Source organism: Eurosta solidaginis, chromosome 3 (assembly GCF_040869045.1).
Source record: "Eurosta solidaginis isolate ZX-2024a chromosome 3, ASM4086904v1, whole genome shotgun sequence".
Lineage (NCBI taxonomy): Eukaryota > Metazoa > Arthropoda > Insecta > Diptera > Tephritidae > Eurosta > Eurosta solidaginis.
In genome coordinates this window covers 76,367,129-76,391,370 of record NC_090321.1, presented here as the reverse complement: position 1 = coordinate 76,391,370, position 24,242 = coordinate 76,367,129, and the positions used below count along the sequence as shown (strand labels likewise).

Genomic DNA, 24,242 nt, shown 5'->3' with positions numbered 1-24,242 from the left:
GCCCACTCCCTCATAAAATACTCTTTAATACCTTTCATTTGATACACATGTCATACAAACACATTCCAGGATTACCCTCGGTTCATTTTCCTACATGGTTATTTTCCCTTATGTTGTCACCATAGCTCTCAACTGAGTATGTAATGTTCGGTTACACCCGAACTTAACCTTCCTTACTTGTTTCCATCTAATTCCTCCTCCTCCCCCTTTTCCAACCTATTTCCCATCCTTCAGTTCCATATCCCCTTATATTTCTACCCCTACGCATTTTTCCTCGGGCTTTCCCATCCCCTTTCTCTTCGTCTTCGCTTAAGTCAATGGCCCTCCCCCTTTCTCTCCCTATAAATGTGCGCCATTCTGCCCTATTTTCTTTTCCTTCTTAATGCATGCCCCCTCGCTTTACTTTAGTTGGGAATGTATTAGTTAAAATGCAAGTTGATAAACATTTCTGTTTTTAGTCAAAACTACACTTCAAGTACTTAAAGCCCAGGTTTCCTGAGCTGAATGACGCCATCGACTTTTTATATGTATACAAGATACAAGATGCACCAAGATGCATGAGAGCTGGTAGCTCTGTTATCTGCTGGAATCTGATTGTCGCAACTGTCAGGCCAAATGCTTTTGCTTGGATTATCCACCTCTTATATAAGGAGTATTTAGAAGCGAAATTCTTTTCTTCCCCAAATTCAACCCATCTTTTGGGGATCACACATGACAGTGTCTGTAATAACGAGGACATAAGTATAAATTTAGTTTAAACTCAATCTGAGTATGAAGTCGTTCAAGGTACCACGACGTATGAGTGGGGATTTAGCACGCCCGCTTTACTGTTCAACCAAGTCGAGTCACACTCCAAGTTTATAGGCAAAATGGCTTAAATCTGCCTAAAAATGCTGAAAGCTTTTTTTTTTCTTTTTTCTAAAGATTTTGATGTTGTTTTTTTAGGTTTGAACCCAGAACATTCAGAGTGGTAGGCGTAAAAAACGATACCATCACACCACGGTGGCCGCCTAGCTCTGTTATTTTTAACACGCTTTTATTAGCTTGGCCTGCATCTATGTAACGGAATTTTTGAGCTTAATTTTCACCGGTTTCTAGAAGTGTGATTAATTTGGAACTTTGCATACGTATCAAGGACCGATGAAAATGCATTTATGTGGTGGTGTGGTGACATAAGGTCAACGGCCATAAGGTCAATTGGCCTTATTACCACTTTGAATGGCCATAAGTTTGATTGAAACTTTGCGCACGTATCAAGGCTCCATGACAATGCATTAATGTGATGGTGTGGTGACATAAGGTCAACGGCCATACGGTCAATTGGCGTTATTACCACTTTGAATGGCCATAAGTTTGATAGAAACTTTGCAAACGTATCAAGGCTCGATGACAATGCATTAATGTGATGGTGTGGTGACATAAGGTCAACGGCCATAATGTCAATTGGCCTTATTACCACTTTGAATGGCCATAAGTTTGATTGAAACTTTGCACACGTATCAAGGCTCGATGACAATGCATTAATGTGATAGTGTGGTGACATAAGGTCAACGGCCATAAGGTCAATTGGCCTTATTACCACTTTGAATGGCTATAAGTTTGATTGAAACTTTGCACACGTATCAAAGCTCGATGATAATGCAATATTGTGATGGTGGGGTGACATAAGGTTAACGGACATAAGGTCAATTGAACTTATGACCACCCCAAATGGCCATAGATTTGAAACCTTGCACATAATGCGAAAAACGCATTCCTTTATTAATGATAGAAGTGGATGCATGGCACATCTACGAAAAAGTATACTGGAGCCCTTTTTAACGCGCTTTTATTAGCTTGGCCTGTATCTATCTATGTATCCATGTATGTATGTAACGGAATCTGGAGTGGAGCCGAGAGCCCCGGTAATGCAGAGCTCCGAACTCCGTTGCACCTTTTGAAGCATTTTAAGATAGGTACTTTTAGCTAGTGCAGGCCACCAGACCAAGGCACCATAAAGAAGAATCGGGCGCACAATGGCTGTGTAAATCCAGTAGGTCACTTTAGGGGAGAAACCCCAGGAGGTGCCAATTGCCCTCTTGCAGGTGAACAGCTCTGCTGTTGCCTTCTTTGATCGCTCCACTATATGGTCACTTCATAATAGCTTTCTATTCCAAATACTTGACTTGAAACGCTAAGAACGTACCCCCAATTCTTGGCGGTGTAAGATTTGGTACTTTGTACCTCCTCGTGAAGAGGACAACCTCGGTTTTATCCGGGTTGACTTTCAAACCTGTGGCGGGTTGTACTCCTGGAGCAGCTCCAGGATGTCAGCTGGGTCCGTTGGCGTCACTGGAACCCAGGCTCTAGCCCTTGGTCATGAGGGGATATCAGGCGCCTCCATCTGCGCAGCTATGGCAGGTTGTCTGAAAAATTTTCTACTTACTATTCCAAAAACAAAATACAATTCATGGTTCAACTATATACAGGTTGGCTCATCTGTAAAGCAACAAAAAATGTCTGTTCAAATTGTCAAAATCTGTGTATTAGTGTTGGTGCGAATGGTATGGAATGGAAACATAAAACTTAGCAGTTTTTGTATGTGTAAGTAAAATGTTGCCAATGTGTTCGTTTCATTTTGAGTTTGCCATCTCCTTTTGACAATCCCTTCGACCACGCAATGACATAACTAAAATCAGCTGATGAGATGAGCCAACCTGTACATAATTGAACCATGATAAAATTTTTCAAATTTAGAAAAATTAAAAAATAACAATAATTATCATTAGAAAAAAATTATTGTTCTGGCCTTGATCTCGAATCGAACCTTGAATCATTTATCAATAGGCCGATAAAAACAAAAACAATTGAACTAAAAAATTAAAAATAAATAATAGTTTAAAAAAACTAAAAAAACACGCTTTTATAGCTAACCGAACTAAAAAATAGAAAATAATTTTCAATTAAAAAGAGTTTATATAACAGTAGTAGAAGGTCATACAATCATTTATAGTTAATCACCTCAAAATGAAATTATAATAAAATTTAAGTTATTAACAGAATAATTTAATTCACAGTAAAAAGCGTGGGGTGCTTGATATTGAATGTTACAATCATTCTATTGGCAACTATCTGAGAGGAAATATATGAAATGTAGTCAAATGCACCCCACGCTTTTTAATCTGAATTAAATTATTCTGTTAATAACTTAAATTTTATTATAATTTTATTATGAGGTGATTAACTATAAATGATTGTATGACCTTCTACTACTGTTATATAAACTCTTTTTAATTGAAAATTATTTTTTATTTTTTAGTTCGGTTAGCTATAAAAGCATGTTTTTTTTAATTTCTTTAAACTATTATTTTACTTACAATTATTAATGTCACTGACAGATGTCCGTCAAAATTAGAATAACAGTAGCTGTTGGTTTCTGTCCATGATCAAAAGTTTCTCTTTAAAATTACCTGATGCATATGCAAAATATTAACTGTTGTGCCTTGTTGAAATGACCAATGAAATGAGTAATTTTAACAGAAAAATCAGTTCGATTGATTGACAATCTGTAATTTTTATAGAATATTGTTAGCTTGAGACCTACAGTTTTTCTTCTGCTGAAATAACTAAACAAATTTGTTTTCTTTACAAAAAAATTCGGTTAAATTAACCATAATGCGATGATCTTTTCTGCATGTCTGTTAATTCAAGAACAACAAACCTGATTGGTTGATTTTACTAGCTTCTTTTCTTTCAATATATAATTTAATGCATTTACATATGTACATATGTACCTACAAACATCAAATATTCAAGTTGTCTATACTTACGTAAGTCATAGTCGGCAGAGCACATAGATAAATGCAAGCCAAAAGTAGCAGCACGAAAATTTCCCGTCGTCGTCCAATGGCACGTGGATATTCATCACAGACTGCTGTTATCATCGCTTCTAAACCACCAAATGTACTATCTAAACCCAATGTGATAAGCATAAGAAAGAAAATAATGGACCAAAATACCGAGCCACTCATTGTGGCAATGGCCTCTGGATAAACTATGAATACAAGGCCAGGACCCTCGAGGCCAACTTTATCAATTGTAGTTTTCTGTACATGAGCCATGTAGCTGGAAATGGAAAAGGAGTAGAAAATGTATTATAATTACGATATATGAAATCAAACTATAAACGATATCTATATTTAATTAGCGAGACATGCTCATACTGTTTTTTTGCCCCGTTTCATTAATATCAAAAACAATTGTATAAAAAAAGTAATATGAGCATCTGTCGCTAATTAAACACAGATAATAATATTGATATAATAGTGAGAAGCGAAATTATTGCTTTAAAAGCTTCGCTATAAATCCAGTGTATTCCACAAAATTAGGATTAAAAACAAATAGAATTAGTATGTACCTAATGGTCTATAAAGGAATAGCAACAAAAAGGCCGCACTTAGGGACCAATTGCAAAGCGAGCAGCGGGGCATTCCTTTGGCTGCGTTGATATGGCTGAGATGCCTTTACACTAGTATAAAGTATGAATGTTGGAGATTTCGAGCTCAATACTCAGCTTCCGAGAAGCTAGCTGATGAATAAGTGCAATTCAGACACATGTCCTAGTTACCATCTATGTTAAATTTCGTGCTTCAAAGGTGTTTCCAGGCGACATAAGAGTACACTGATGGTTCCAAACTCAGATCACTGTAGTGTTTTTCAGGCGGAAGAAGTCGCCCTGACCAAAGCAATATAAACACTGGCGTAAAATAGCTTGAACTGGAGGCGCGTCAATTTTTATTTTAACAGCTAACCAAGCAGCAACTAAGGCAATAGTCTCGCATAGCACAACATCTAAAAGCGTGTTACAGTGTAAACAATCCCTGGAAAAGTATACATCTATACAGTGCCCCTTAGCATAAGGGAATAGATAGCTGAGAACGTCGCATCCCTCAAAACTTTTCCCTTAGACGTCCAGATCAGATTGGGATTAAAAGAAGGCTCGAGTGGCGAATGATCGGCCAATCAGGAAAGACGTGGAACCAAGCACAAGACTGTAAAGTGTCGCAAATCATGTGCAGTTCTTACAAACTGAGAATAATGGGGGGTTCTTTTGTAAAACTGGTGTCACCCTGTTGAATATTCTCAGCTCTTTCTTGAATTTGTGGGCTCCATTCACAAAATATTTTCCACTGAATAAGAAAAGGGGCATAATTGCCTACAAATTTAGTCATTTTGCATAGCGCCAGATGACTTAGTTTAAAAGTTAGAATTCATGAATGCAAAATGAGTGTAACATTTTTTTCAGAAAAGAAAACGCCATAACAAAGTTACTGTTATCATTAAAAAAATAGGACTGTAGGCTTATGATAGGTATTCTGATTAGCCACTGAATTCTGGTATCACATGCTTTTAAATAAGACCTGATTAGTGATAGCAGATGTGGGAAATGCGGGTTGGAGGAGGAAACGATCGAGTACGTTTTGTGTTCATGCCCTACGCTCGCAAGGCTAAGACGCTAGCTCTTAAGAGTGGCACAGCTATCAGATATGGGAGCAGCAAGTAGCAAAGGTTCTAAAAATCTTTAGTATTTGCCAAAGAACGGAGAGTTTGGCGCGATATACCTCCGAGGAGAGCTTACTCTCTATTAAAATACACACTTTAAAATATGGCGTTTTTAAATACATCGCGAATATAGGCCATCTTCACAACGGCAGTCAATTTATAATGATTTTCTACTCTACCTACGGAAGAATTATTTTTCATGGTCATCTTTTCAATTAAGCCATATATTGGATATTATATAAACTCAATTAGGCACATTTTGAGATGTTAAATATTATTCGTTTGGATTGCACTTACCCCAGTACAGAGAATATAACAAAACCCGCCAGAAAGCTCGTGAGACAATTAACACTACTCGTGATCAACGCATCTCGATAACAATTGTTATTGAATTTATTGTAACTAGATAAGGCGAGTAATGTTCCAAAGCCAGGACCTAGAGAGAAAAATATCTGTGAGGCTGCATCGATCCAAACCTACGGAAGAGAATCGAAACATATGTAATCGTATTTGAATGAACGCTTACAATTTTTATACATACATACATTAAATATGTAGTTGATCTAAAATTACCTTTGAATTTTTTAATTTATGCCATTCGGGTGTTAGATAGTATCTAATGCCTTCCATAGCACCCGGCAACGATACACCACGCACCAACAATATGAAGAGCACCACATACGGCGCTAAAGCAGTCACCCACACGACTTTTCCTGCGCTACGTACACCTTTCCACAATGAAAAGTATACCAAAATAAAAACGCCAAATACGCACAAAGCTAATGTAGGTTTAATGTGGCCCATATAATCCAAGCCATCCGATTTATGCTGCTCAAGTACCATGCGTCTAAAAAAGAAATATTTTTCCAAATGGAAAATTTAATACTGGTAAGTAGAGCTTACGATTTCTTCTCGAACACAAGCGAGATTTTCGAGGCCCGAGAAATCGAGAACTCGTGTCTCGAAGTACTCGTAAATCTCGCGAGCTTCTCGACATTCTTACTTAATCTTACTTAATCGCTGAAAAATAAAATATTGCTTCAATGGCATTTAACTCAAAACATATTTATTATACATATAATTTTGTTCGCAATATTTTATTTTTCAACGAGACATCAAGAACACGGCTTCTCGCGCGATTCTCGAATTACTCGTAAGGCTCACGAGATTCGAGAATCTCGAATTACTTGCAAGGCTCGCGAGATTCTCGAATTACTTGTAATACTCGCGATCTTCTCGACTTTCAATTCAGTCGCTGCATTGGTAATATTCTATACATTTCGGGGGTTTTTACTTGTGGTTTTGCGGACATTTTGGCTTGTGCTCCAGAAGAAATCGTAAGCTCTATATAAAACAGCCAATGAATCGATTAAGTTGAATGTCGAGAAGCTTGCGAGCCTTACGAGTAATTCGAGATTCGAGAATCTCGCGAACCTTACGAGTAATTCAAGATTAGAGAATCTCGCGAGGAGGCAAGGCTCGCGAGAAATCTCTTCTCGAACATGTTCGAGAAATCGTAAGCTCTACTGGTAAGTAGGTTTGCGTCAAGACTTTAGACGAGTATGTATTTTTATTTCTTTTTCTTGCTTACAAAACCACTCGCCCAATTTGACGCATACACCTAGGCCCGGGGTTTCAGTGCACGTTCAAACTCCATTTAAGAGTTTAACCCTGCCACTTCGACCGCTTAAGCTAGATGAGCAGCACAATTTTATCGAAATAAGTGGTGTGGCTCTAGTCAACTTCAACTGAAGTTTAAACTCGCACTGAAAAACCGGATCTTGATGATTTTTTGTAGTCCCCACCGTCGGGACGATTTGTTTGTTTACGTTACTTACTCGAAAAACTCTTTGGCCGGAGTAGTCGCATGATCTGTAAAATTCTCATTTGTCACCGGCATACAACTGTTGGTGTTCCATGGATTTCCGCACGAAGTCCAGGGTAGTGTTGATGTAAAAGACGCAAATAAATAGTAAACTGCCCAACCAATTATCGTATTATAGTACATTCCCATGTAAATATCAATAAGGCATGTTGCGTAACCCACACCTGTGAAGATTATATTGAACGCAGGATGAGAAGTGTGGGAATTACAAAAATGTATAAAGCAATAGAGTTCACGGCAGACTTTATTCTGCCCGAAAATTGGTTTGGCTTCACTTAAAAAGGGAGCCTCGAAATTCCTGTTAACTTTCTATACCATTCTCTTCTACTTTGTCTTAAATTTTTCTTATTCTTTTCCATATTCCCATTCCCGCTGCCAATCCCACTTCCATTACAACTCCCACATTCACTCCCTCCCAATCCCATTTCCACTCCCATTCCCTTTCCCACTCCCATTCCCTTTCCCACTCCCAGTTCACTCCCTCTGCCACACCAACTCCCTCTACCTCTCTCACCTCAATTTCCTTATATATGGAATATGTGTTCCAAATATTCAATACCTGCTTCACCTGACAGGCCGATTTCAATATTTTTGTTTTTACAAACCACTACGAACTGTATGAAACTAAAGCAGGTGCAATTTTCAAATTCTGATTTTTATATATGTACAAGATAAAGATATGTATATCGTCTGTCTTATAAATTATTTCTAATTGGTGTTTTTATGTACAGGTCACTTTTTCGCTCTTATTTGGAATCCAAATCTATAAATAAAGTTTTGGTTGTAAAGATGGGGATTCGTCCTATTAGCGAGCTTTGGGCAATTTTGGTCGTAGAGCTTTTGTTTAGCTATATATTATTAAAATACTTTGTTAAAAATAAACAATTGTGAGCGCACAAAGAAATCTATTTGTACTATGACACTATTGTGAATATTTTCACCCCATATCTAGGAGTTGCTATCATAAGCTAGATGGCAGCGCAAGCTGTAAGTTTTAATTGATTGATAGAACAGCTGATTTTTGTTGATATTTGATAAGAAACTTTTATATTGATTACGCAAGATGCGCACGGGTCCGGCTCGTCTTCTATAAATCTTATATAATAATGTCGCTAAAAGTCATTATACGCAGATCACTTCACACAGAATGCTCCAATTTTTAAACGGTTTTCTACATTTGAAAGCTTAGCTACATGAGATGGGCATTTTTAATATAATATTAAGTACACTGTTTTCCTGGAAATGGACCAGGGACATACTGGGACTAGGAGAGGGACTGGGAATGGGAATGGGGCTTTGACTGGGACTGGGACTGTAACTAGAACTGGAACTGGTACTGGGAATAAGGGATAGAGAATAATAGGAACTAGAGAGAAGAGGGACCGAGAAATGGACAGAGAAAGAGATAGGGTTAGGCGATATAGAGCGGAAAAGAAGTCAGAGAAAACACGAAGAGGGAGAAAGAGACGCATATAAAGAGAAAGGCAGAGGGAGGAGTGGATAAAAGCACAGGAAAATAAGGGAGGGAGAGTAAGATGTAAACATTTCTTAAAACTTATGCAGGTAGACTAAAGTTAATTTAATATTTAATAATATATAAGTCGTTCTTTCCTGTGATGTATCTAGCCTCCCTGTATACAGAGGTGTTTACCATATTTTAGCCTAACTAAAAAAAAGTATATCTTTCTCCCTGTATCTCCTCTGTATTCTTCCCTTCCAGTTTTTACATTTTTCTCTTTTCTATGTTCACTCTCTTTCTTCTACCTTAACCTGCCTCAAGCTTTCTTCATTACCTTCGCTCCTCTTGCTTCTTCTCCATCTGATCTTCTCCTCGCACTTTTTCCATTTCTCCCTAATCTTATATATTTTTCTTTTTCCTTTCACCCTTATCTTTTTCCTCGTCTCCAGATCCCACTCCCATTTTGCCTTTTCTCTTTTTCTGCCTATGGCTTTTCGCATAACCCTCCTATTCCCTCTCGGTCATCTTTTAAACCCTCATTAACACATTCCATTTCATTACACATTCTGGGATCGATCTATACCACATTTTGGTCTATACCTCAGAAATTTGTTCACATATGGAACTTATAATCTTATATATATTTTTCTTTTTACTTTCACCCTTATCTTTTTCCTCGTCTCCAGATCCCACTCCCATTTTGCCTTTTCTCTTTTTCTGCCTATGGCTTTTCGCATAACCTTCCTATTCCCTCTCGGTCATCTTTTAAACCCTCATTAATTCATTCCATTTCATTACACATTCTGGGATCGATCTAGTCCACATTTTGGTCTATACCTCAGAAATTTGTTCACATATGGAACTAAAACCCACTAACAGATCATGTACCAAACTATACGAAATCAACGCAGCTGTAATTTCTAAAATTGGCTCGACTGATATTGAGATATAAAATTACCAACAGATTCGCTTCTTGTAAATACGATTAACCTATTCAAAAGGCTGCCTAAATAATAAATTCCAAGAAAATCGCATATTAAGTCAAGGTGGTATTTCTGTACCAAATCGGCCCTTGGCCTATTTCTCGCAATGAAAAGTTTCTCAAATATTTACTTGGTCAAAGAGATACGGCTTCACGGAATTTAAAGGAAATCACACCATAAATTAGAGTTTTTGGAAGAGGTCAGTACCTGGCCTACTTACCAGAAAGAAAAGTTTCTCAAATAATAAGCTAGGCAAGGATTTATCCCAATACGGACAGAAATCATCAGTAACCTCTTCGCGCCGCAAATTCCAATAATAATAATGACAATATATTATCGTTAGGGCCTGATAATGACCTCGTAAAACAAAAAAAGCCGAGAAACAGCAACAAAAAAATGTATGCCACGGCCCCATAAACTTCCCCCTTAAGGTTCATGCAGGGATATCAACTTTTAGTACTGGTCGTTGTAGCTTGGTAAGGTAAGGTTGAGCTGACCAATCAATTAAGACCTCACACAGACTAAATGCGTTCATAGTGTTGCTAGAATTTGTTTGACGATCGAACGGAAAAACCATGGGTCAGAGAAAAAATAAAAAAATACAGGAGGCGTTACTTGACATAAGTAATCGATACATCGGTACTATGCCAACGGTCTTTGTACCCAAGAAAGTAGTTTTACGAGGTAATCTACTATGAATAGAACTCGGTATTTGAGTATGGTACTCCAGTATGTACTCGTAGTTACTTATCGGAACAAGACTAGGTGGCGGAATTACGCTAAGGCGCAGATACACAAACATTTGCAAGGATACACAAACATTTTAAAGAAAGTACGAAGTGGATGGGTATCGGGATCGAGCCCAGACAAACCTCTTAGTATAAAAATCCTTTTTTCAGTCATACTCAACAGATCAAATCGATTCGACCGGGATTGGGTTTAATACTTTCCCGAGCAAGAGGGTATGGGGGACTTGCTATATATTGCGCTGGCAACCCCTCGAAGGGGTTACGTTATACGTCCCCTTGAGTTCCACTGTTATCAGCGTGACCAACACCTCTGTAACTGATTTGTCAATCTAACCTGAGCTAAAGCAGGACACATTCTACGTTAAACTTAACAAAAACGAATTCAGGTTCATGAGTATTTAAAGAAAGATAGAAGTCCCGAACTAGCATCAAGGGCATCACAGTGGTCAACCAGATGTGATGTAAGGTTAAAGATCTGCATCCTAACATTTCCTAGGATGCTACAAAATTTCTATAGTTTAATTTCGTTTTCTTTCGAATATTCAGGTTTAATGTGTGCTGTACTATGTGCTGTACTATGCGCACATATATATCAGCACATGAGCTCATATCCCATTCCCTTTACACAATGTTAGGCTTAATTGCCCCTTTCTACCGTTTCTTTTGCGCTCAATCGTTTCCTTTCAATCACTTTTCACTTGCACTTTGTCTATGTAGAGTTGATTTAATAAAAGTTGACTAAGCAAACACTTGTTGAGCAAATACCACAAAGCAGTATCAGCTAAGATTTTCTCGCAGCCACTTGTGGCTCTGCGGGAGTAAGCTCACTCGATGGTAATGTGAAGAAAGCTCATACAAAGAAAGTAATATAGTATTTATTTAAAATGCGCTTTGTTTGTTATTGTTGTTCTTGTGGAAGTAGATTTGTTTTCCATTCGCAGAAAGTCAAAGAAATGGCAAAATTTCTTAGAGTACGAAATATTTTAATGGTCGCTTAGTCTACGGCGCACAGTGTTTCGTGTAGAACAAGCTAGCTGGACAAAATTATTTTATGAGATTTTCCGTTTCATATGCAGTAATTTATTACAACTACGTAATTTTTTTCAGCCATATGTTCTTTTTTTATTTTTTTCCAAAATTTTACTTCTATGCATACATTTGCTTATTTCATATACAGTAACTCATGCGAATAAGTGACATAGATCCAAAAAAATTTAAAGGACTTAAGAATATTACTTTATTGTACTTAAATTGAATGGACTACAAATATCAATACTCTAAAAAATTCTAAAAATTCGGAAAAAAAAATTAAAATTTTTTATGAAAATTCGTCGAATTTTTCAAACATTTTTTAAATATAATTTAATTTTTGTTATAGATCGTGACAAATTTTCTTATGGAAAATTAGTTAAAATAAATTTGCGAAAGCGAAAATTGTAAGAATTGTCCAAAAAGGGGTGCCTACTTATTTATGTGAGTGACTGTACATATGTACATACTAGAGTGACCACAAAACATATGGGATTTGCAAAAGTATTGAAGTTTTTCGCTCCCCGCGCATTTTTTGATTGCTTGACAATAGAAAATAAGCTCTGCATAAAAATCAGACCATCTGTAGTGGGAAATAGCCACGCGCATTTGACCTAAGGTTCAAAAATTGACCTAAAAAGTATGCATGGCTTTAGAGACCAATATCTCTTTAAACAATGATTTTCGGAGAAATAATGTATTAATCATTTTTATACAAAATGAAACTGGGAACATATTCTCCATATGATATTTATACCTACCGTTATCCTTTCAGGACATATTGAGTCCTTAAAGTCAAATTTAAATTTTTTGTTTGTTAAAAAGGCAAAAATAAATATTTAAAAAATAGAGAACTGCATAAACTATACATCATTTAATAGGTTATTTAAAGTAGTTTTACACATCATAAATTTTTTTAATTTACATGCACTATTATAGTCAAGAAAATGATTTAAAATAAGCAAGCCGCATTTTTTCAAACTTTTTTTTTTACCAAACTGAAAATATCGTAGTAGGCTTTGCAATTAAAAAAAAAAAGTGGTATAGTTTCATTCTTAAGGTACGTACTCACCTAGCGTCGCGGCATGTAACAGCAGCGTCGCGTCACTGTACGTCATAATTTGGCATATCGCACTAAAGCGGCAGTAGAGCGGCACGTCGCGGCAAAATAGTTTTTGTTTAAGCATATAGTGGTTTAAAAATGACATAACATGCCGCGAAGTGTGATATACCAAGCAGCACCTGAGCGGCAGCAGCGCGTCAGTTTTGCCTAGTTGCTCAAATTTGTCGCTACGTGACGCGACGTGCAGTTCCGCTGCCGCTAAGTGTGATATGCTCCATAAGAATACATGCAAAGAATATTTGGTCGTGATGTGCTGCTACGCGGCTGTTACGTGACGCGACGCTAGGTGTGATCTTACCTTTAGTAGGTTATTAAAATATTTCAGCTCATTCAATAGTGTGTTGAACCTTCTTTAAAGTGAACTTGTAGCGGTAGTGCTCATAAGTGTGTTATATTCAGTTCAAAAAAGTTTTGTTCAAATTTTTTTAAAACTATTATTGTAATGACATTAAGATCCAGATGCATTCCCTTTATTGGTAATTATTTAATAATATCTTACGAGCTAAGTGCTATTTTAAGGCTTTTCTATTGTATAATGTGAGAGTATCTTCTTTAAACACAGGCTGAAAAAAAACTCTTTGAATGGAAATATGCTTCCAAACAGAAGAGAACGTACAAAATAATGTTATGGCTATATGCTTCGACACCACTGCAAGTAATACCTGCCTGGTATTATCTATCTTATTTGTAATTTGATCATGAATGAAGTCTTTTATATTTTCTCGTATATCTTTCGGGAAAAACTTAGCGACATCTGCGTCCTCAGTACCATACTCAAAGTCATCTTGCTGTATTTGCGGCCATGCTCTTCGAAATTTTTCGAATAACGAAATCCAGAACTTGGTCCAGAACTTGTTTTCTCAACTGTTACTTTAAATGCTGCTCCTGCCAAAAGCTCTATTATATGATGTCTACATGGTAGGTATATCAGTTGCCTGCCTAACTTCTGTTCAACCACAGCGCAAGCTCCAATTGAAGTGCTGGTATTACTTGAAGTGGTGTCGAAGCACATAGCTATAACATTATTTTGTACGTTCTCTTCTGCTTGGAAGCATATTTCCATTCAAAGAGTTTTTTTCAGCCTGTGTTTAAAGAAGATACTCTCACATTATACAATAGAAAAGCCTTACATAGCACTTAGCTCGTAAGATATTATTAAATAATTACCAATTAAGGGAATGCATCTGGATCTTAATGCCATTACAATAATAGTTTTAAAAAAATTTGAACAAAACATTTTTGAACTGAATATAACACACTTATGGGCACTACCGCTACAAGTTCACTTTAAAGAAGGTTCAACACACTATTGAATGAGCTGAAATATTTTAATAACCTACTAAAGGTAAGATCACACCTAGCGTCGCGTCACGTAACAGCAGCGTAGCAGCACGTCACGACCAAATATTCTTTGCATGTATTCTTATGGAGCATATCACACTTAGCGGCAGCGGACCTGCGCGTCGCGTCACGTAGCGACACATTTGAGCAACTAGGCAAAACTGACGCGCTGCTGCCGCTCAGGTGCTGCTTGGTATATCACACTTCGCGGCATGCTATGTCATTTTTAAACCACTATATGCTTAAACAAAAACTATTTTGCCGCGACGTGCCGCTCTATTGCCGCTTTAGTGCGATATACCAAATTATGACGTACAGTGACGCGACGCTGCTGTTACATGCCGCGACGCTAGGTGAGTACGTACCTTAAGAATGAAACTATACCACATTTTTTTTTAATTGCAAAGCCTACTACGATATTTTCAGTTTGGTAAAAAAAAAGTTTGAAAAAATGCGGCTTGCTTATTTTAAATCATTTTCTTGACTATAATAGTGCATGTAAATTAAAAAAATTTATGATGTTTAAAACTACTTTAAATAACCTATTGAATGATGTTCTCTATTTTTTAAATATTTATTTTTGCCTTTTTAACAAACAAAAAAATTTAAATTTGACTTTAAGGACTCAATATGTCCTGAAAGGATAACAGTAGGTATAAACATCATATGGAGAATATGTTCCCAGTTTCATTTTGTATAAAAATGATTATAACATTTTTTCTCCGAAAATCATTGTTTAAAGAGATATAGGTCTCTAAAGACATGCATAATTTTTAGGTCAATTTTTGAACTTTAGGTCAAATGCGCGTGGCTATTTCCCACTACAGGTGGTCAGATTTTTATGCAGATCTTATTTTCTATTGTCAAGCTACCAGAAAATGCGCGGGGAGCAGAAAAAATCAGCACTTTTGCATTTGTGGTCACTCTAGTACATACATATTTTGTATTTATTTGAGTATTTATCCTAGCACTACAATTTTTAAAAATTATTTTATAGTACCAGTCAGGAATGTAAAAGTGAATTACATAAATAATAATAGCAATGTAAATAATTAAATTAATTATGTGAAAATTACTTATTACAAAAACTTAAAAGTAAAGTATCATACAAAGTAGAAAAGACAATAGATTTAAATTAAATAAAACCTGATCCAACAAAAAGTTATAGGGCAAGTTATCTTTTATAATTATGTTATTATTCGCTATCATCACTTTCATTCGATGAATCACTTGTGGAATAGTCATGAGCATCAGCAACACTACTGTGAAAGCTTGAAACAACTGGGGTATTTATTGACTCCTCAACATTATCGGGGGACAGTAAATTTAAGACTTCTGAAGTCAGACTTTTAAATTTTTTCTTAGGTATCTCCCTAAAACTGTTAACTAAAGGATCCGATGTTATAAGCAACATATTCATAAGATCTCTATTCGTGGCTTCACGCGTCTGCTTTTGTGTGTTATCATCCCTGAATAATCTCAAATCTTTTTTACGGGCTTCCTGTGCTTCCTCAGAAAGTTGACCAATAGGTAAAATTGCTGATTTTTTAATATCAGTACTATGCACTAAGATTTTATGAACTGTAACAGGCATATTAAACCACGGATAGAGATCTATGTATAGTTTTTTAGTCTCGACCGCAAATTTTTCAAATGTTTGGATATTTATATTGTACCCAGATGCTAATGCGCGAAGGAGAGTGTCGAATCTTTTGATGAGCCTTACACCCAATCCCGTAATCTCAGCACTAGCCTCAGAATTTTCGAAAAACCTACGAGCAGTGTTGCCGTCATTGGTATTGCCGAAATCTGGTTTTGGTTTATCTACTATCAATCCAAGTACACTTTTAAATTTATTCTGGGTTTCGTTGGAATGTAGCCTTACACTCCTAAGCTGCCATTTTTTTTACTTCGAGGCGATAAATTATGTGAAGCAGGTATTCAAAATATCTTATCCATGCATGGAGAGTAGACAAACCAAAACCAAGATTATCTCGGTTAGGCGTAAAGTCCCGTAACTCATTATTCATATCTTTTGGAGTGGCACCACAAATATAAAACTTTTGTGCGGAAGAAGTTTCAGTCAAAGCATTGCAAACTTTTCCGTCAATCATTGTTAGTAGCATATCGTGATTTACGGAAACTTCGTATTCTTCGAGCATGTACTTTATTGGCAACAACGCATTTATCTCCTCTAAAACTTTGTTCGTTTCAAAAACAATAAAATCTTTTGTTTCTTTAGAAAAAATAAATTTAATTGGACGACAATACATGGTAGAAGAAGGTCGAGGGTTCTGCCAACAATGTTACCTTTTTCATCCTGTAATTGAAGAGGAACGAAAGAAAATATAAACAAAAACTCATCAGTGTCAGAACTGCATGTAAACTTTTGCTTATATGTGCTATGGCCAGAGCTTCCATCGCAACCCCACTTGCTGATTGAAGTATACGTCAAGTTTGTAGGTAATAAACTAACAAAAACTTCTTGATTTGCTAAAACTAAACGCTCAACAGTTTTATCTAATACGGACTGGACTTTAATTTCCGCACGTGTTTACCCACATCAATTTCATTTGGATAGCATTGTTCCTTAGCTTTTCTTAGACCATAAAATGATGGATAAACCTTATGGCCTGCCTTGATGCTCCACTTCCGAGTCGTTTTGTAGCCATGAGTCGTCGACTTGCTATCTACGTAGTATGATAAAGCTTCTAAATTGCTCAAGCATCTTGCATCTGGCTCACATGTTATTTTTTTGCCGGATATTTGAGTGGTTTCCTGTGCTTTTTTTATAATGTTAGCAACATTTCTGTTGCCGGACATACGCGTTGATACTTCTGCCGCATAAAGTAACTCACCAGGACTTTTAGATTGCAAGAGGTCATCGAGATCACTCGACGCCGTTTGGTTTTTTCACAGCAGCTAACAAAGTCCTTCATTCGTATTCCGAGGCCGGGGTTACCTGAAGAAGTCGTTGGTTGGTCTGATGGCAACTTTGAATCCACCGTTATTGTAAATGTGAAGTCTGGACCCGAAAGCCACTCCGAGGTTTTATTCAAAAATCGCTCCTTATGTCTTCCAGAAGTGTTCCACTTTTGATCCAGCTTCGACGAATATGCCGATATTTGTAAGCTTCAACTTTTTATCGAATACTCGGCTGCTTCGCTTAAATCGTACTTAAGTACAACAAAACTCAATAACTCTTTATATCTGGTTTCCTTCGAATGTTGAACCCAAATGTCAAAAAACTCCGTTCTTGGTACGGTTATAACTAAACTGCTTTGTGTTGTTGATTTTCCGGTGAATAGTTGATGATTGTTGTGCTGCCATTTTAAGTGTCGTCGATCGTTCTGATTTGTTATCAGTTGTGCAGTATTTATATTACATTCAGGCATTGGCGTAGATGCTACCAAATGGGGTTGTTTTGTGTAGCGATCCTGTGTGGTTATACCTGCATTAGGATTGCTTTGTATGTACCTGTTTTTATGCCTTGGTGACTGGTGCGGTAGGTTGAAGTCAGTGATCTTCGCCTTTTTGCTTTTGGTGTGCTCTTCTTGACCTTGAGCGTTTATTTTTGTGTGTTTTATGGCTACGTGTTTGTTCCCTGTACCTGGGAATTGGATTTGCCGTTTGTAGATCAGATTTAAAGGTTCAAATATCTCGTCGGAGCTGGTACGTACATACATCTTATTTTATATGTAGATAACTAAATCCAAAAAAAAAAAATTAAAATAGATGTGCAAAGAATTCGCAACGATTTTTTCTTTCGACTATTAGAGAATACTTGCGACTATAACATACATAAAATTTAGCCCGCATGTCCGCGGATGTATGTAACTTTTTTGTCCCTAAACTTAAAAATATAGAGAAAAAATACCTTTTCTTCTTAATAACGGAATGCTAAATATATTGAAAATACTCTAATTGCGAAAGAATTACTATTAAAAAATTTTACTTACCTTCGAGCTTAGAATCCATCAAAAAAATTATATAAAAGTGTTCACTTAAAAGAAATTTGAAGCTTAATATTCAACAAGAATTTTGCAAATTAATCAATGCATTTTACGGCCACTCCTACTTTCTTACTTCAATTACGCAATATATATGAGCAAAAATATCAAAAAAATAGCAAAAATCCCGTTATTTTGTTTGTTTTCTTTCATTTCTCATTACACTTTTCTTGGAATAAGAACTTTGTTTTTGTCCAGCTAGCTTGTTCTACACGAAACACTGTGCGGCGTACGAAATATGCTATGGAATTAGAAGGTGAATGGCTTTTAGTTAAGTTTAGTGGAAGGGATCGAAATTGCTGATGATAAGGCCAGGGAAATTTTCGAAATCAATTTAAATACTCTGGCAGACCACTATTGGGTAATTTTTGGAAAAAATATTGAGGTATGCAGTGTTTGGGAATTATGCTTGTTTAAGTTTAATTGGAATCAGGTCGAGGCTTTAAAGTATACCTGGACTGTAGGTAATTCGACGAAGATATCTAGAAGCACGCCTTCTCATTAAACTGACGGTGGATCAGAGACGGATGGAAAGAGATTAATATTTCGCTTCCACTTAAGTTTAGGCGGTCAATGTGGTGTGGTGGTAACGGGCGAAGCAACGTTAACAATATAGAAACAAGTTTTTTCAATTAGAAACAAGTTTTTCTAAGTGCCTTTGGCAAACTCTCGAAGTGTTTTGCTGCCATGAAAAACTTCGCAATGAAAATATATTTGCATCTGCCGTTTGGAGTCGGCATAGCACCTATAGGTCCCGTCATGCCAATTTGTAGGTAAAATTAAAATAGAGCAAGACGCAAAAATTCAATGGAAGAGAATCTCGGCCTGAATATCTTCAAAGGCAAATCGCGTCAAGCACTTATTTTATTTTGTTACTTTACTTTAAATTGAATAGTACATTTCTTAATACGGATTAAGTAGAAAATTATTTGTTGGACAAATGTGTCCTCACCTGAATATAATAATTCTGGAGATAGAGATGTCACATTAAATGTGTAGTGTTCGGTCTCCTTCTAGCAGGAGTGCTTCTTACAGTGTCAGTACGCAAAACACTGCTTGTTGACCAAATCTATGGGATCTTTAAAGCATCTGCGCCTAGCCATGTGTGCGAAAACGGAACGGTTTTGAAACCGATTATAGACCTGCAGCTCGTTCGCATGGCTTTTTTGTTCATAGGAACCACATTGGTGATGCATTTTTCAAATCACTGCATCATCCTTGCCTTTCCTCCAAGTACTGAAATTTTGTTGCTGCTCTGAAAGCTATATCGATTAGGTGAAGTACGGGAGTAATACGCCTTGTAATGCCTTAACTAAAGAGGAGAAGCATGCCGGCTGATATGACTGGCATTAGTTTACTGTTTCATTAGTAGAACAACTTTTGTCTGTTTCATTATTTCCTGGATGTTATCGGTGGGGTACTCAAGTTGTGCATTGTTCTAAGTTTGGTCAACTCTTCCCTTGGTTTTAGCTCTTGGGCTCTGCTGAATGAATAGCCGACTGAACAATCTTCGTACAAAAGTGAATATAAATGTTTTATCAAACAATGAATGATAAGAGACGAATGCTCTTCAACTTACCATTTTTGCTTCAGAGTGACAGCCGCTATGTTTATCGGAGTTAAGTCCTTTTCCACAACAAACCTCGATGCAATGCGCCTTTTATTAAAATCTTTTGCGCTTGACTTTCAGCCTATTACTGTATGTGGTGCGTTTTAATGTATTAAGTACTTATTCAGTCATGCCACCTAGATGGGAAAGTCACTCCCTCGCCAGAGCGACGCATTCGCAGAGAATGTGAACCGGCGTTTTATCCTCTAGCACTTAAACAGCGACATAGTTTTTTATTCGATAGATCTAACTTAATTTGTTTATATCGTAGGCTATAGACTGCAGTGTTTCGTATAATACCCACTAATAGAGTTCGTAGGTCCTATCTGCTTAGAAGGATGAGTGTGGTGTATATTCTCATGGTTCGGAGTATAGACAATAGATAGTGGCTGCCCCCTAGGAAGGCCGTTGGGTACACTTAGGCCAGTTGGCCCATTGTGATACCACTTAATGAGTTAATTCCGTTCCTCCTTCATGTGTACATCTATATACATATATAAAATTCAAATTATGTATGTAGGTATAGATCGGGTTGCGTCCTAAACGGATGGACCAATCACAACCAAATTTGCACAACCCACTTGAAACCTTCCAGGGATGGTCATAGGCTAAAAATAATTTCGATTTATAAAAGGGGCGTAGCACCTGCCATACAAATGGAATCTTTGATACTGCATAACTCTACAGGTATTCACGCTAGAACATTGAAATTCAGTAAGGTGTTATATGAGGTCAATCCTTAACACCACCAAGAAAATGTGCGGTGAGGGACAAGGGGGCGTGGCACCTCCCAAAAAAATGGAATATATTATACTGCATATCTCTGGATTTAGTAATGGTAGGATAATGAAAATTGGTAAGGAGGTATATGACGTTAAGTCCTAACACCTCCAGTAAAATGTGGAATTGGGGAAAAGGGGGCGTGGCACCTTCCCTACAAATGGGATTTTTCAGAACTATTGCTGCCGTACAAACTTAAGTTATTTTAACAGCTAAAGTTTGACTACAGAGTTGAGTTTGGCTGTTATTCCGTTTGTACGTTTAGTAATCTGCCGCCGTTAAAATTTTTTGTTAACTTCAGTCTATCTACATCTTCTCTCTATATATATATAAAATTCAAAATAATGTATGTTTGTGCATAGGTATAAATCGGGAATCACCCACTAGACACCTTCCAAGGATGGTCATAGGCTAAACATAACTTCAATATAAAAAGGGCGTGGCACCTACCATACAAATGGAATATTTGATACAGAATAACTCTGGAAGTATTCATGCAAAGAACATTGAAATTCAGTAAAGAGTTATATGAGATCAATCCCTAACATCAATAAGAAAATAAGATGCGAGTAAGAAGGGGCGTGACACCTCCCATGCAAATGGAATATTTCATACTGCATATCTCTGGATTTAGTAATGGTAGAATAATGAAAATTGGTAAGGAGCTATATGACGTTAAGTCCTAACAGCACCATTAATATATGGAATTGAAAAAAACAAGGCAAATGCGATTTTTCAGAACTATGGCTGCCGTAAAAACTTTGGTTATTTCAACACGTAAAGTTTGATTGCAGAGTTGGGTTTGACTGTTATTCGTTTGGTATTCTTTTGGGGTTTGTTACCCTTAGGGTTGGTATTTTTGGATACGCCTGGAGGAACCGGAAAAAAATATTTTTGCTAAATTTGATATTAATTGATGTAAGAGCAAAAAAGAGAAATCACTATGGCAGTTGCATCCTCAGGTACCGCGGATATCGCTTGTGTGGTGGACGTACTGCTCACTCCGCATTTAAATTACCACTGTCCATAAACATCTGATAGGCCGATGTGCAACATAAGCAGACGGTCAGGCCAAAGTGAGTGTGTGGGATGTGTGCGCCATGACTCATAAACCATCGCTGCAAGTTTTAGACCGAACCCTTGAGAATTTGAGGTGTAATGATCATCAAAATGGTGGTGCTTTCCACTTACTTGCTGGAAAAGCCGCAGATGAAGTAAATGCGTATTTTTTCGTTCATCGACGTACAAAAATTTACTCTCTTAAAAATATGAGAGAGCACTTTGGCGGAAACACTTCAGCAGCAGCTTTTGCTAAACAACTGCTTGAAATTGATTATGGCAAAATTTCTATTTCTTTACTATCAGATTTGATTTATTTTCCTGCAAGTTTTTGCGAAATTATGACATCATCTAGAGCTTTAATAGCTAATATTTTTTCCGCATATTGAATCTATCTTTACAAACTATAAATGGCTTCGAGAAAGGGCATTTAAAATGAGGATGTTAATATCACTAGAACCGAGACAACTTATCAGTCTATTAACACAGTCATTGAAGAATCCCAAGCTGTGCATATCCGGTTGAGTCTCGTAACTCTTTTGATCCATCAGGAATTCCTCCTCAACGACTGATCCTTAAAAAAGGGCCCATAATATTTATTATATATATATTTATATTGTTCGGTATTTGCATTCTCCGCGCTTATGTAGTGGGACCAGGCTTTTCATCACAAAACTTTTACGAATGTCATTGAAGCAATTCATTTTATCGGAAAATTTCGAAAACAAAAAAGCTTAAAACCAAGGATTCCATTGATACCGATAGATATGCGTTTTCAATTTTAAATTCTTCAAAATTCCTATCCCTATGAATGAAGCTTAAGGACAGTCATTAGCTGGGATTCAAGGGATTAATAAGTGCAATACAAACCTTTAGAGCTTCAGAGCTTCTGCAACCCAATTGCCAACGTAACCTACGCGAGGGGAATCCTGTTACAAATATGATTATATCATACAACAAAAGTCATTAGCTGTAGCAGAAGTCAATCTTACCAACTCATTTTTCACCCATGGCCAATTACGCGTAGCATGCATATTTTTATAGAAACGTGGGGTAAAACCCACGGGCATAAGCTAGTATATCTAAAAGTTGAACCAATTTGTATGTCTTATTTAGCACAGGTTGCCTTCAATTTCAGATGATCCCAGTTCCGCTAAACAGCCGATAAAGTGCTGGTTCAGATGTTCCTTGCGTGTTCTGGCTAGCCTCTACAGCTTTGACAGAAGACATTCGTTGGGATTCACATGCGTTCGCGTGTACTGCAGACAGTGTCCCGTTAATATCCCGATCAGTGAACCTAAGAACAGAAGATTGAAATTCATAAGGAACCTAGTTCGGTTCACACTTATGCGAGGCCAAGTTTGTCGAAAGACCTTACATCGGATTTTTGTGCCCATCTGACATTGGTTTTCTCGGTAAAAGTAGGCAAAAGGAGGAGCGATGTACCTTGACTGAATTACCTCGGTCTTTTCAGCGGAATTCCTCGCCAGTTCCTCAGCAGCACAGTTCTCGGGCCACATCATCATTGTGTTGCACTGAAGGGTAGTACGGTAAAACGGACATAAGATTCGTATATAGTAGCCAAATTCTTTAGAAGAGCGAATGATTTTAGTTGATACTACTACCCAAATTGTCTTTCAGTTTGTATAATCAATTTACGAAATTTTTCCAAGATGGTGGTATGGCGTAATCTAATGTCGCTCCAAGACAGGACTGCATTCAGTCTTACCGCATTACAACTCGCCTGGAGCTTACCATACAAGTCTATTGGGAGGAGGTTGAGCATAACCTCTAGAGTTTGTAGGTGTAGAGGGTAATGCCCCTGATATAAGCATTGCGACTGACCGCAGTACTCTAGTCAAACGTCCGATTGTGCTGTGCAGCGTACAGCCAATGCAAAATGTGCTGCTTAAAGCCCCATATTTTGCCCACGGCCGTTATAGACTTTCTGAATGCGTCCTCGACATGCTTTTTCCAATTCAAGTTACTGTCTAAAATAACTTCGGAGTATTCAAACTCTGGTGGGAGTTGATCGAGTGGTATTTTTTTGCGGCTCGTGAAGAGAACCTATTCAGTCTTTACAAGATGGAACTTGAGGCTGCTTGCACGGGACCAGTCCTCTGCGAGGATTAATTCTGTCCGCAGTAGCTTGCCTACTATCTGAATATGTTTCCCGGTTGCCGTTAGGGCGATGCCATCAGCGAAAGTGATAACTTGGCACACAATTCTTTTAATTTTTAGTAATAAGATATTCACCGTTAGGTTTCACAGCACATACACCTACTCGGTGAGAGCCCCTGGACGCGTGTGGCATTATGGATGAGTCTCCTGATAGGATAGGTCTTTGCCGGCAACAGACTGCAGATAGACATCGATAAACACTCCTTTAATGGAGAGAAAGATGCCAAGAGTGAGGTCCTTAAAGGAAATCCTTTTCTCTATGCTACTGGTGATAACGTGGAGTGCTAAAAACTCCCTCATTATTTTCGAGGAGCAAAAATAAGTTTTTCCTTTACTCTCCCGCCCAGAACATATTTACAGTACTCATGCCGAGACTTAAATACTAATACCCTACGTTCCCCATGCGTTAGTGTGGTGGTCACTAGAAAAGCAATACTACATCAAAAACCTAAACAAGATACAGCGGAAGTATGCGCGGACGTAACATGAACAC

The 24,242-nt window shown here is 37.3% G+C and overlaps 1 protein-coding gene across 2 annotated transcripts in view; it reads right to left on the bottom strand.

Moving 5' to 3' along the window:
• Window positions 1-24,242, bottom strand: part of SerT (Serotonin transporter) — a 258,831-nt gene that overhangs the window by 18,790 nt on the left and 215,799 nt on the right. For both annotated transcript variants that reach the window (XM_067772402.1, XM_067772403.1), the window contains 4 exons: window positions 7,380-7,590; window positions 6,115-6,388; window positions 5,839-6,017; window positions 3,810-4,104 (listed from right to left, as the gene is read on the bottom strand). In XM_067772402.1, coding sequence (XP_067628503.1) covers window positions 3,810-4,104; window positions 5,839-6,017; window positions 6,115-6,388; window positions 7,380-7,590 — 959 coding nt within the window. The remainder of the gene's footprint in view (window positions 1-3,809; window positions 4,105-5,838; window positions 6,018-6,114; window positions 6,389-7,379; window positions 7,591-24,242) is intronic.